This window comes from Triticum urartu, chromosome 5 (assembly GCF_003073215.2).
Source record: "Triticum urartu cultivar G1812 chromosome 5, Tu2.1, whole genome shotgun sequence".
NCBI classification, from domain to species: Eukaryota; Viridiplantae; Streptophyta; class Magnoliopsida; order Poales; family Poaceae; genus Triticum; species Triticum urartu.
Window position 1 is genome coordinate 445,106,283 of NC_053026.1, and position 13,186 is coordinate 445,119,468.

Sequence of the window (13,186 nt, forward strand, 5' to 3'; positions counted from 1 at the left end):
ATAGAATTTCTGGATAGCATAAAGGGATACTTGAATAAGAGTTTTTCAATGAAAGACCTCGGTGAAGCTGCTTACATATTAGGCATTAAGATCTATAGAGATAGATCAAGACGCTTAATTGGACTTTCACAAACCACATACCTTGACAAAGTTTTGAAGAAGTTCAAGATGGATCAAGCAAAGAAAGGGTTCTTGCATGTGTTACAAGGTGTGAAGTTGAGTAAGACTCAATGCCCGACCACTGCAGAAGATAGAGAGAATATGAAAGATGTTCCCTATGCATCAGCCATAGGATCTATCATGTATGCAATGCTGTGTACCAGACCTGATGTGTGCCTTGCTATAAGTCTAGCAGGAAGGTATCAAAGTAATCCAGGAGTGGATCACTGGACAGCGGTCAAGAACATCCTGAAATACCTGAAAAGGACTAAGGATATGTTTCTCATATATGGAGGTGACAAAGAGCTCATCATAAAAGGTTACGTTGATGCAAGCTTTGACACTGATCCGGACGATTCTAAATCGCAAACCGGATACGTGTTTACATTAAACGGTGGAGCTGTCAGTTGGTGCAGTTCTAAACAAAGCGTTGTAGCGGGATCTACATGTGAAGCGGAGTACATAGCTGCTTCAGAAGCGGCAAATGAAGGAGTCTGGATGAAGGGGTTCATATCCGATCTAGGTGTCATATCTAGTGCATCGGGTCCAACGAAAATATTTTGTGACAATACTGGTGCAATTGGCTTGGCAAAGGAATCCAGATTTCACAAGAGAACCAAGCACATCAAGAGACGCTTCAATTCCATCCGGGATCTAGTCCAGGTGGGAGACATAGAGATTTGCAAGATACATATGGATCTGAATGTTGCAGACCCGTTGACTAAGCCTCTTCCACGAGCAAAACATGATCAGCACAAGGCTCCATGGGTGTTAGAATCATTACTGTATAATCTAGATTATTGACTCTAGTGCAAGTGGGAGACTGAAGGAAATATGCCCTAGAGGCAATAAAAAGTTATTATTTATTTCCTTATATCATTATAAATGTTTATTGTTCATGCTAGAATTGTATTAACCGGAAACATAATACATGTGTGAATACATAGACAAACTAAGTGTCACTAGTATGCCTCTACTTAACTAGCTCGTTAATCAAAGATGGTTATGTTTCCTAACCATGAACAAGTAGTTGTTATTTGATTAACGGGATCACATCATTAAGTGAATGATCTGATTGACATGACCCATTCCACTAGCTTAGCACCCGATCGTTTAGTATGTTGCTATTGCTCTCTTCATGACTTATACATGTTCCTATGACTATGAGATTATGCAACCCCGTTTACCAGAGGAACACTTTGTGTGCTACCAAACGTCACAACGTAACTGGGTGATTATAAAGGAGCTCTACAGGTGTCTCCAAAGGTAGATGTTGGGTTGGCGTATTTCGAGATTAGGATTTGTCACTCCGATTGTCGGAGAGGTATCTCTGGGCCCTCTCGGTAATGCACATCACTTAAAGCCTTGCAAGCATTACAACTAATGAGTTAGTTTCAAGATGATGTATTACAGAACGAGTAAAGAGACTTGCCGGCAACGAGATTGAACTAGGTATTTGGAATACCGACGATCGAATCTCGGGCAAGTAACATACCGATGACAAAGGGAACAACGTATGTTGTTATGCGGTCTGACCGATAAAGATCTTCGTAGAATATGTACGAGCCAATATGAGCATCCAGGTTCCGCTATTGGTTATTGACCGGAGACATGTCTCGGTCATGTCTACATTGTTCTCGAACCCGTAGGGTCCGCACGCTTAAGGTTACGATGATAGTTATATTATGAGTTTATGCATTTTGATGTACCGAAGTTTGTTCGGAGTCCCGGATGTGATCACGGACATGACGAGGAGTCTCTAAATGGTCGAGACATAAAGATTGATATATTGGAAGCCTATGTTTGGATACCGGAAGTGTTCCGGGTGAAATCGGGATTTTACCGGAGTACCGGGAGGTTACCGGAACCCCCCGGGAGCTATATGGGCCATGATGGGCCTTAGTGGAAAAGAGAAGAGGCAGCCCTACATGGGCCGCGCGCCCCTCCCCTCCCTTGGTCCGAATAGGACAAGGAGAGGGGGCCGGCCCCTCTCTCTCTTCCCCCCCCCCTCCGCGAATCCTATTCCAACTAGGATTTGGGGGGGGATCCTACTCCCAGAGGGAGTAGGACTCTCCTGGCGCGCCCTCCTTGGCCGGCCAGCCTCCCCCCTTTAGTCCTTTATATACGGAGGCAGGGGCACCCCAGAGACACACAAGTTGATCCACATGATCTATTCCTTAGCCGTGTGCGGCGCCCCCAGCCACCATAGTCCTCGACAATATTGTAGCGGTGCTTAGGCGAGGCCCTGCAGCAGTAGTACATCAAGATCGTCACCACGCCGTCGTGCTGACGGAACTCTTCCCCGACACTTTGCTGGATCGGAGTCCGGGGATCGTCATCGAGCTGAACGTGTGCTAGAACTCGGAGGTGCCGTAGTTTCGGTGCTTGATCGGTCGGATCGTGGAGACGTACGACTACATCAACCAAACGCTTTCGTTGTCGATCTACTAGGTATGTAGATCATACTCCCCCCTCGTTGTTATGCATCACCATGATCTTGCGTGTGCGTAGGAATTTTTTTTGAAATTACTATGAAACCCAACAGCGTCGCCCTCCTTGTGCGGTGTAGCGGCGAACTGCCGCCCAATACGGCAATAAGGAGACCCAGCGTCCTATGCCGAGGAAGAGAAAGAAAGGGTCAGGGAGGAGACGTGAGAGTGCAGTGTCGACCAGAGTAAGGGAGCACCCTCGCTGAATCAACCGCGGCGGCCCGGCACGGCACGTATCCCTCTTCGAGGGTGAGACGCGGGGAGGGGAGGCCGAGCGCATGGGAGGCATGCGAGAGCCGCCTGCCGCGTGAGTTTTCTTCGAGGGAGGGGCGGACGCGCAGGGGTCGTGCGAGAGAGGAGGCAGGAGCGGTTTCTTTCCTTTTTTTAAGGGCGAGTGGAGGTGGGCAGCGGAGACCGGCATTTGTTTGGCGTTAAACACGGGATGATTTTGAGCCGTATGATCTACTGCATTAATGGATAGGATGAATTGGTTCTCCGCCCTCTCGTTCTTTTATAGTGGTAGTAGACTAGTAGATGCGTCCGTTTAAAAGAAAATCCCAAAGAACAGCGGTTCCAAATGGACTTTGAGTCTTTGAGCATTGCCCTGAGGAGCAGACATGTCTGGCTCACTTCTTAGCAACTGAAGGGAGGAATCAACATTCTTGCAAGTTTGATGTACCGTCAATATTCTTCGTTGAACATTAGTGGATGATGTAACCATTAACGCTGGCTGATAATGTAATGTTTGAACATAAAAAAAACATATATAATATTTCTAAATAAAATCGAATATGAATATCAACCTTAGGATTCAAATGCGCACAAAAGAAAGAAGATAAAATCTTTGTATTATGGTCACGAATAATTGAACCGAAACCTTGGGATCTCTAGGTCTATTATATTGTGGTCACAATTGACACGATGGAGCGTCCATGGTGGTGGTGGGCAAAATTACTGTTCTGACCTATAAGGCTAACTAAATCTCGATTTGACCTTGTTTCGAAACAAATTTCGTTTCTGACCTTTTTTGGTGACGCCAAGATCCCTGGCGTCTGGCCCCTGGCCCGCACTGCCCGCCTGCCCGTTGACCTGCTGACGTGGCAAACGGGCCAGACGCCAGGAACCCTGGCGTCTGGCCCTGGTAACTGGATAACGCCGCGGGGCCAGCCCACCCACCCATCTGTTCTTCTCCCTGCGGCGCACGAACAGAGGGGGTTATCTCCTTCGCCCCTCTTCTCCCTCACACCAATCCCCCCCTTGATCTACTTCATCCTCCACCCAAATTTGTGGATCTGAGGCCCCCAAGCTTCTTTGAGGTATTCTCCCCCATTCCCTCCAACTTGTTTTGCTTTTCCCCTCTCTTGTTGGATGCATTATTTCACATTAGGTGATGTTAGATTAGTAGATGGTTTCTTTGTTTTAGGAAATAGTTTGTAGTTGATAGATGATTTGGTAGGTAGTGTAGTTGGTAGATGTTTGTAGTTGTCCACCAATAGACATAGTTTGTGATTTTTTTGAATTATAGATGATGTATGCATGTGCTAGTAAATTAGCTATATGTTGAATATATAGATGGCATAATCTTTGTTTGAATCTGAGAAGACAACTTTGGCAAGCAAATATATTTAGAAAAAATATGATATGTGTGAAGTGGTATGACAATATAGTTGAATATATAGATGGCAATTTTTTTTTGCAAAAGAGATGATGAAATTTGATTATTGTGTGTGACATGATTTGTTCAATAGAATGGCGGATGATGATTATGAAATTTATTTGATGGTGAAATTTGGTACTCTAGATGATATGTGTGCATATGTAGAAGAAAGAAATGATGTGGTTATTTTTGAGAAGAATGGTGTTTTCATATGGCATAAACTTGGAGAAGGAAATTGTTTGATATTGTTCATGTATTCATAGATGTTTGTGATTTGTTTTGTAGGATGGCGGATGGTGATGGACCTTGGTATGACGGATTAATCGATGAGTGGGATAAGGAGCATCGTGCTCGTGCCATTGAGAATGGACAGGTAAGAAGCAAGAGTGGGTCAATTTTCGTTGTTTCTCATTTGTGTTCTTGTATTGATTATTAAAACATCACTTTATTTGCAGGTTGTAGTTGCTATGCGCATGAGGGGTCATTCCGCTGATGACTTTGATTACGACCCGCGGTATGAGCCTTACATTCGGAGATTGGGTCTTCTCCCATTCGTGTTGCAGTTTAAGCGACGCGCTCCGCCGGTGAACCACGCGGCGCTGACCGCACTTGTGGATCGTTGGAGGCCGGAGACTCACTCGTTCCACCTTCCATGTGGGGAGATGACGATGACCCTACAGGACATGGCTATGATAAGCGGCCTTCCTATCAACGGACAAGCTGTTACCGGTCGTGTCAGCGTGGGTAATTGGCGAGAACGGACTGCCGATTTAATTGGCGTTCAGCCCGAGGGCCCTCAGGAAGGCAAGGCCGATACCGCGAAAGTGAGGCATTCTTGGCTAAAAATGGTCAGAGGAAACACCAATCCGTGCCCTCAGGATGCCAATGACGTGGTTGTGCAGCAGTACGCGCGGGCCTATCTTTGGTATGTACTAACCAAGGTAGTCTTCTCAGATGCAACCGGGAACTCAGCCCTCTGGATGTTCTTGGAGCTACTCAATAACTGGGATACCCAGTATAGCTGGGGTTCGGCCGCACTAGCATATTTGTATCGTCAGGTAAGAGATATTTGCAACCATTTATCTTGCATTTGTCATGCGCCTCCATATCTAACATGTTTGTTTGATTGCAGCTTGACTTGGCGTGTCGGAGGAAGGGAGATACATCCTCATTGTCTGGGTTTGTTTGGAGCCTATCCGTGTGGATGTGGGAGCGGATCCCGGTTGGATGACCCGAATTCAAGAACCCCCTCATGGCAAACCCACGGGGTAATCATGACGGGTTGCATGATGATGATCCATATCGGCGCCCTACGCTTGCTTACTATTGGGAACAAGTGACAGTCTACACAGGAAGCTCGCATGTGCGATACAAGTGCTATATGAACGAGCTGGACACCTTGACTGCTGAGCAGGTTTTGAGAAGTTCGATGAGATAAAATTTAGTCAAGAATGAAACTTGTAGCTAACAATGTATCTCTTTGTTTTGCAGGTATATTGGTTGCCTTATGTGGAAGATCGTGACTTTGATCTTAATGAGATGTGCACGCGTGATAGCCATCTTTGGCGGGCGAGGTGCCCAATGATATGCTTCTTCGCAATCGAGTGGCACTTTGTAGACCGTGTGGCAAGACAATTTGGAAGAAGACAAGGTATTCCGATTGAGGAGAGCAAGGAGGAAATGCTATCTCTGCATCGGTAAGCAAGCATGCCTTAAGTATGTAGTAGAGCATTGAATAAGTCAATGTTTGCTAATGCTTTGTCCCGTGCATCATTTGTAGGTTCGATCGAAGGAACAATCAGGATATATCGGATTGGGCAAACAAACACCGTGCATGGATATAAATTTGGAATCAAAGAGACACACTAGTGCAATCAGAGAATAGACCTCACAATCAGTTAGCATATCAGAAGTATCAAGTGTGGTATGCTAGGGACCCAGACGCCATGGACCTTGGCGTCTCGGTGTCCATCAGACACATCAGGCATTTGTCTGGTCTCCTGCGCAGCAAAATGAGCCAGATGCCACGGTCCTTGGCGTCTGGTTGTGGGAGCCAGACGCCATGGTCCCTGGCGTCTAGGGTGTCCATCAGACACATCAGGCATTTGTCTGGTCTCCTGCGTGAGCAAAATGAGCCAGACGCCACGGTCCTTGGCGTCTGGGTGTGAGACCCAGACGCCATGGTCCCTGCGTCTGGGGTGTCCATCAGACACATCAGGCATTTGTCTGGTCTTCTGCGTGACCAAAATGAGCCAGACGCCATGGTCCCTGGCGTCTGGGGTGTCCATCAGACACATCAGACATTTGTCTGGTCTTCTGCGTGACCAAAATGAGCCAGACGCCAAGGACCAAACTGGATAAGGACCCAGACGCCATGGACCTTGGCGTCTGGGTGTGGACCTGGTGTTTTTGCACACACACTAGTGTCTGTTGTTAATGTTTTTTCTTAGCAACTTATTGCACACAGTGTTAAATATGAACAAAGCATGCTAGTCTCAACCAAAAATATGAACAAAGCATACTAACTAGTCTCGAATGACGAACATAGTTTGCACATAATCTCAAATAGTCTCGAATTACAAGTTCATCACACACGATGTGTCAAATGACATAAATAGTTCATGATCACACAAGGTCTCGAATGACAAGTTCATCACACACAAAGTCTCGAAAGTCCATCATCGATGTCGGTGCCTTTTCCATTTGTCTACTGAGTAGTACGGGGCCACTTTCCCTTCTTGTCACGTGCCTCGTCCTCCTCTTGTGCATCGCGAGCCCTTGCAAGTTTTCTTGCCCTCTCTTCTTGACGAGCCTCCTTCTCTTTGCGTGCCCTCTCTTCCTCACGCTTCTTGCGCTCACGAGCCTCCTTCTCACGACGCTCCCGCTCCAATCCCCGTGCATAGGACTCCTCGAATAGGCGCTGCCTCCGTAACCAATCTCGACGTTGGTCCTCTTGGACATCTTTTGGTACCTCGTGATCTATCCAAGTGAAGTACTTGCAAAGTGGAGGAGGGGACTACATATAAACCATGTTTTTGTTAGACATATGAGTGACAACTTGTTGATGTTTTTTGTATGTACACCTAACATACCGGTGGTATGTCATATGCGTTAGTTGGCCTTCGACGATCATGTGCATAGTTGGGACACACGAAAAACCTTCTACCTTCTGTCCATGACTTGTTGCGGTCAGTGGACACCTTCAGCTTGCAAACATCACCACACCAACATGATGGTGTGGGCACATCCTTCTCCTTCTCCTTGTCCAAACTGGCCTCCATCCACGTCTTCGGCATGTCCTCTTGGTCCGCGCACGCCGGCCTCGTCCTGGAACCGGATGAAGCCATGCCTACAAAAAGAACAATTGTTAGCACAAGACATAAAGAGAGTAAATGCGTAAATACAGTAAATGAATAAATGCTAGGAATTGTATGAACAAATAATATACCATTATTATTAGATCAACCATCTGGATTAAGCAAATAACCGAAGGCCGATCCATTATCAACCATTCCTCTACGACCACCACCACCTCTAGCACTTGTGCTTCCTCTCGGACCACCACCACCTCTAGCACTTGTGCCTGCTCGGCCACCACCTCTAGCACTTGTGCCTGCTCGACCACCACCTCTAGCACTTGTGCCTGCTCGACCACCTCGACACCTCTAGCACTTGTGCTAGCTCGACCACCACCTCTAGCACTTGTACTCCCTCTACGAACACTAGCACCTCTAGCACTTGTGCTCCCTCTACGACCACCACTACCACCTATGACACTTGTGCTTCCTCGACCACCACCACCGTCACCTCTTCCACCTCGTTCACCATCAGTGCCGCCTCCACGACTTGTTTTTCTTTTTTTGGTTTTCTTATTCTTGCATGTCCGCTCATTGTGTCCCCCTTCACCGCACACCCCACAGTTGATAGTGTCAGGAGCCTCCATGAAATGACCGCTACCAAATTGTTTCATGCCAGTGTATCCAGCCAGGTCATCCATATCACCCCTGAACCTCTTAGTTCTCCTTCTACCCTTCGTCTCCACCTTCAGAAGAGGGTCTGGCCTAATATGAGGGCCATGGTACTCAGGCCACTGTGATTGGTCCAAGAAAGGGTGAAATCTTGGCGCCCATGTCAACCTAGTAGCTTCCACATGGAACTCTTGCATCCTCACGGTTTTTCCATCATTAACATGTATGTTTCTCGCCTTCGCCGCCGTTATCAAATGCGAGCATGGCCAATGATACTTACTAGGCCTCTCGCACTGGCACCACCGAGTCTTCAGTTTCACCTCAAATGCAGCACCACCATATTGTCTACCGTCTCGTGTTGTGCCACCCGGCTCATCAATTTGATAGATCATTTCAAGTCTATCGAATATGATGACTTGTTGCCGTGAAGACTTGCTTGCTTGTAACTGTAACCATTCATCAACCTTTTCTGGATAATCCTTTTTTCACCTATCCATTTTGCAGTCTCTTCAGAATGCCTCTGAAAGTACTCATTAAGCTTGAAGAAGGTGTACTCCACTATTGCAGTCACCGGCAATGCACGAGCACCCTTCAACACATTTTTGAAACATTCTACGAGATTGCTCGTCATGTCGCCATATCGCCAACCACCATCGTCATGAGCGCGTGCCCACTTGTGCTTCTCGCTTAAATTCCTAGTTAAGAACTCTTTTCCCCCTTCGTTCACCGCTACAAAGAGTTTGTTGTACCGAGCATCGAAACCTTGGATGGTGAAAGCCACACATACATGGGTAAGGTCTTTGCTGAGCTCCTTGCTCTTACATGCCCGGTAAAAGTTCGCCACGAAATGCCTCATGCACCATCTGTGGTGAAGCTTTGGAAATCCTGGAATAACAATGTCCATTGCCTTGAGTATGCCATGATGCCGGTCCGATATGATGCATACCTCCCTAGCCCCAATCACGTTGTGCCTAACATGACCCATGAACCACTCCCAGTTGTCTTGGTGCTCGGAAGGCACCAAAGCAAATGCACACGGCAACACGTTGTCGTTTGATGAGTGCGCCATTGCTACCATTAGTGTGCCCTTATATCTACCGGTCAAGAACGTGCCATCTATAGACAAGACCGGACGACAATGCTGAAACGCCTCCACACATTGTCCATAACTCCAGAAGGCACGGTGGAACACTCCCTCGTGATCCTCGACCACATGAAACATGCCCGGGTTCCTATGTGCAATCACGGCCAACAACCTTGGGAGCTGGTTGTATGCTTCTTCATAACCACCATACAACATCCTAATAGCATTTGCCTTTGCCTTCCATGCCTTCCCATACTTGACTTCATAACCAAATTGTTTTTTCACCGTCCGCATGAGAAACCTCACTTTCACAGTGGGATCAAAGGCTATGTCTTTCATCCATTTGTATCCGAGATACTCAGATGTGAGTTGACAGTATGTCTTTCTAAGTCGTTTCGATGGCGGTTTGCATCTATGAGTGGTATCACAACTTTTCAACACCCATTCTTCGGTTTCTTTAAGCTTTCTTGCATGAACCTTCCATGTGCATTCCTTTTGCTCACACACCACGGTGTAACGCAACTTCATGTCGGAGTGCTCAACATAATTGGCCTATGGTTTCGAATGGCATAGTCAGCCAACCAAAACTTCAGCATAGGCAAGCTCAGAAACTTCAATCCTTTCTTCAAATAAGCATTCTCGTCCTCATTCTCCACCCTTGGTTCTCCTGGATCCGGGCATGGTGTTGGCTCAATCGTCGTCATTCTCATTCCACCGTCAACAACAGCTTTATGGGCAAGGCTGAGATCTTTAAACAAGTGAGTTCTTTTTTGTAAGCCCGTTAGCTCAAAGTGGATTTGGTTCTCCTCCTTTGTGAATCCATCCTCGTCCAACTGTTCAACTTGACCCTCATCATCCGAGTCATACGCATATTGACGCCTAAAAGGCAAGTCATGATCCATATCCTTTTGCACTATGTACGCATCCAAGTCACCAACATCATTACCATGAAACCCTTCCTCTTGCTCTTCGTCGTCATCATAAACATCTTCATCCTCTTGAATTACTTCGTCACTAGCAATCACCTCAACTTCATTTGCTTGGCTAGTTGGTGGTTGGCTAGAAGCATTGGGGGCATACAACTCAACCTCATTTGCTTTGATAGATGGTACACGGGGACGTGGTGGGGGATAAACATTGGGGGCATCAACCACAACCCTATGCTCAACAAGTGGCACCATTGTCCTCTCGCTCATGTCATCCATTGGGGAAGAGACATGCCGGTTCAAATCAATGGTAAACCGAGGAGATTCAACCTTGGTGGCAAACAATTCAAGTGACTTGTCTTCCGATTGGGATACTTTTTCCTTGTATACATCCCAATGCAAATCCGAGGTGATAGGCATACTTTTCAAGCGAGATTTGGCTCCAACTCCAACATCATACCTTCCTATTAACTTAACATCAACATTGGTGTCCATCCACTTTAAGACTTGTCTCACTTTTGCAACAACATCCTCATAGCTAGGGCTTGTATCAAAAACCAATGGTTCCTCACCCGTGTCGGCATTGTTACTCAAGAATGCCTCCTTGTCCATGTAATGAACATTAACAAGTCTCTCCATCTAAAAATAACATGAATGGATTTAAGACTTCAATGAGAATTGGTGTGTTTATCCAAATACATCTAATTCTATCCAAATCATATCAAGACTAAATTATTGGTGATGTCCACAAAAGTATCACTAATTAACACACACTAAGCAAAGTTAACCCTAATCACTAACTAACCCTAACCCCCAATCTTTCTACTCAACAAGCATATATTCCTACTACACACCATGCATAGCACTATATTATCAAAGTTAACCAAGCCATTCACACTAACATAAGGGAGAAAACATGAACTAGGGTTCCACCAACATGTATAAAATGCAACCAAAATAACAAGATTTGACAAAAAATAATTGGATGATTTGGGGGAGATTAACAAGAGCAACAAAGTGATGGAAAGATCCACCTAAGGGATGTACCTTTTGGAGAGGATTTGAGGGGGAGCTTGAGGGGTAGGAGAGAGTGTGAGAGCTCCAAGTGTTCTTCAAGCTTGGGTTGTGGATTGGAGAAAGTGTGTGGGGTGGGTCCCACACACTTTCCCCAAGGGTTATTCTGTTACCAGGGCCAGACGCCAGGGTCCCTGGCGTCTGGCCCCTTTGCCACGTCAGCAGGTCAACGGGCACGCGGGCAGTGCGGGCCAGGGGCCAGACGCCAGGGTCCCTGGCGTCTGCTTCGTAACCCAGACGCCAGGGATCTTGGCGTCACCGAAAAAGGTCAGAAACGAAATTATTTTGAAACGAGGTCAAATCGGGATTTAGTTAGCCCTACAGGTCAGAACAGTAATTTTGTCCGGTGGTGGTCCGCGGTTGTTTCAGCGTCGACGACTGTTGCTTCATTACCTCTTATCGGGCCTCCGACCTGGCCTCGACAATCTCATCCTCTCCACCCCCCTCCAGTTGGTCGGATCCTCGGACAGATCTGACAGTAGCTTCGCTGGATGTGGCCCATACGCCTCCTCCATCAGTCCGTCTCCCACTCATCAGAGGCCTTCGTTATTTGTTTTTTCTTAGCGGTTGCATGGGTCGTGATAGGCATGAGGTCTTTGGGTGGCTTCGCCTTGTGTTATGCCTACTTTTCCTAGCCGTTCATCATGGTGGGGTTCGTACTTGATGCTCACGTGCTTCTTCCAATCCCCTTCGGGCTGCTGCTCACCCCTCCCTCATGACCAACGTTCTACGACTTGTGTGATATCCGGTTTGGCGGCATTGGGCTGGTGGCCTCCTTGTTTGGCAATGTTGCGCTAGTCTCATGCGTGTGGTGCTATTTTCGAGGCTTATGGTGGATTAGTCCCTTCTATGTCTGTGTTTCTGTTATTATGATCGTTGTCATCATGGTAATCGCATTGTAGCTTACTTGTGTCAATGCCCTTGCGGTGGACGATTGTTTCTAGTCATACCTCTTGATGTACTATCATTCAAGGTTTGGTCGTGGATCGACAATTCTTGAGTTGGTAATCCTTAGATCATTTTAGTTTCTGGCATGTCCCTTCTATGGTAGTCATCCTTTTCTTTGGTGGAGAATCTATTTCTTCCTTCATAAATTCACATGCAGCTATTCCGATCAGAGAGCAGGCACTAGCTAGTATAAATAAATTTGTACAAAATGTGAGGCGGCGGCAGCAGCTCCTTGAAGATGAATTAAGGTTCTTCACACCCGACCCTTGTCTCGGTGATGTGTCTCGTGTCATTGAAGGGGCGTGTGGAGGTGTGTCTCTGGTGGACACCACGTGATTCCGTCGGTGTTTGTCTTTAATGGATCAACATGTATCCGGCCTTCGTTCATCTGCATTCATGTGCCTAGCCGGATCCTTCCCGATCTACACTTCTTTTCATTGGCGATATAGTTGTTGTTCTGGTGTGATGGTCCTTTGGGGTCTTAGCACAACGACTTTCTCGTTGTCTGCAATGAACAAGGTTTGCCCGACTCCCGCAAGATAGGGGCGATGATGGTGGTGCGCTTTCGGCTCGCTTCAGTGCTTGTAGTCGTTATTAGGTGGTCTACGGACATGTATGTACTTTTTTGTTACTTATCATGTTCGTTGTACTGCCATGTTGTTTGATGAATAGATCGGAATTATTTTTTCTGCCAAAAAATTTCAAATGCAATTGTTCTGCGTGGTTTGGAAAAAAGGTACATTTACCTCAAAACGTGGCACCAGAAGATATTAGGATAACATTGGGTTTTTTTTGCGGAAAACTTCCAATCTATTCATCTTCAATCATGGCAGTACAACGAACACCAGAAATAAAATTACATCCAGATCCGTAGACCGCCT

The 13,186-nt window shown here is 46.5% G+C and overlaps 1 protein-coding gene across 1 annotated transcript; it reads right to left on the reverse strand.

The window, feature by feature from the left end:
- Positions 1 to 6,852: 6,852 nt before the first annotated feature.
- LOC125556202 (U1 small nuclear ribonucleoprotein 70 kDa-like) lies at positions 6,853 to 7,725 on the reverse strand. The gene is made up of 2 exons (XM_048718982.1): positions 7,398 to 7,725; positions 6,853 to 7,321 (listed from the first exon to the last, which is right to left on the reverse strand). Exons 1-2 carry the CDS (start codon positions 7,650 to 7,652, stop codon positions 7,013 to 7,015), a joined length of 564 nt encoding a protein of 187 aa, XP_048574939.1. The 5' UTR covers positions 7,653 to 7,725; the 3' UTR covers positions 6,853 to 7,012.
- Positions 7,726 to 13,186: the final 5,461 nt, after the last annotated feature.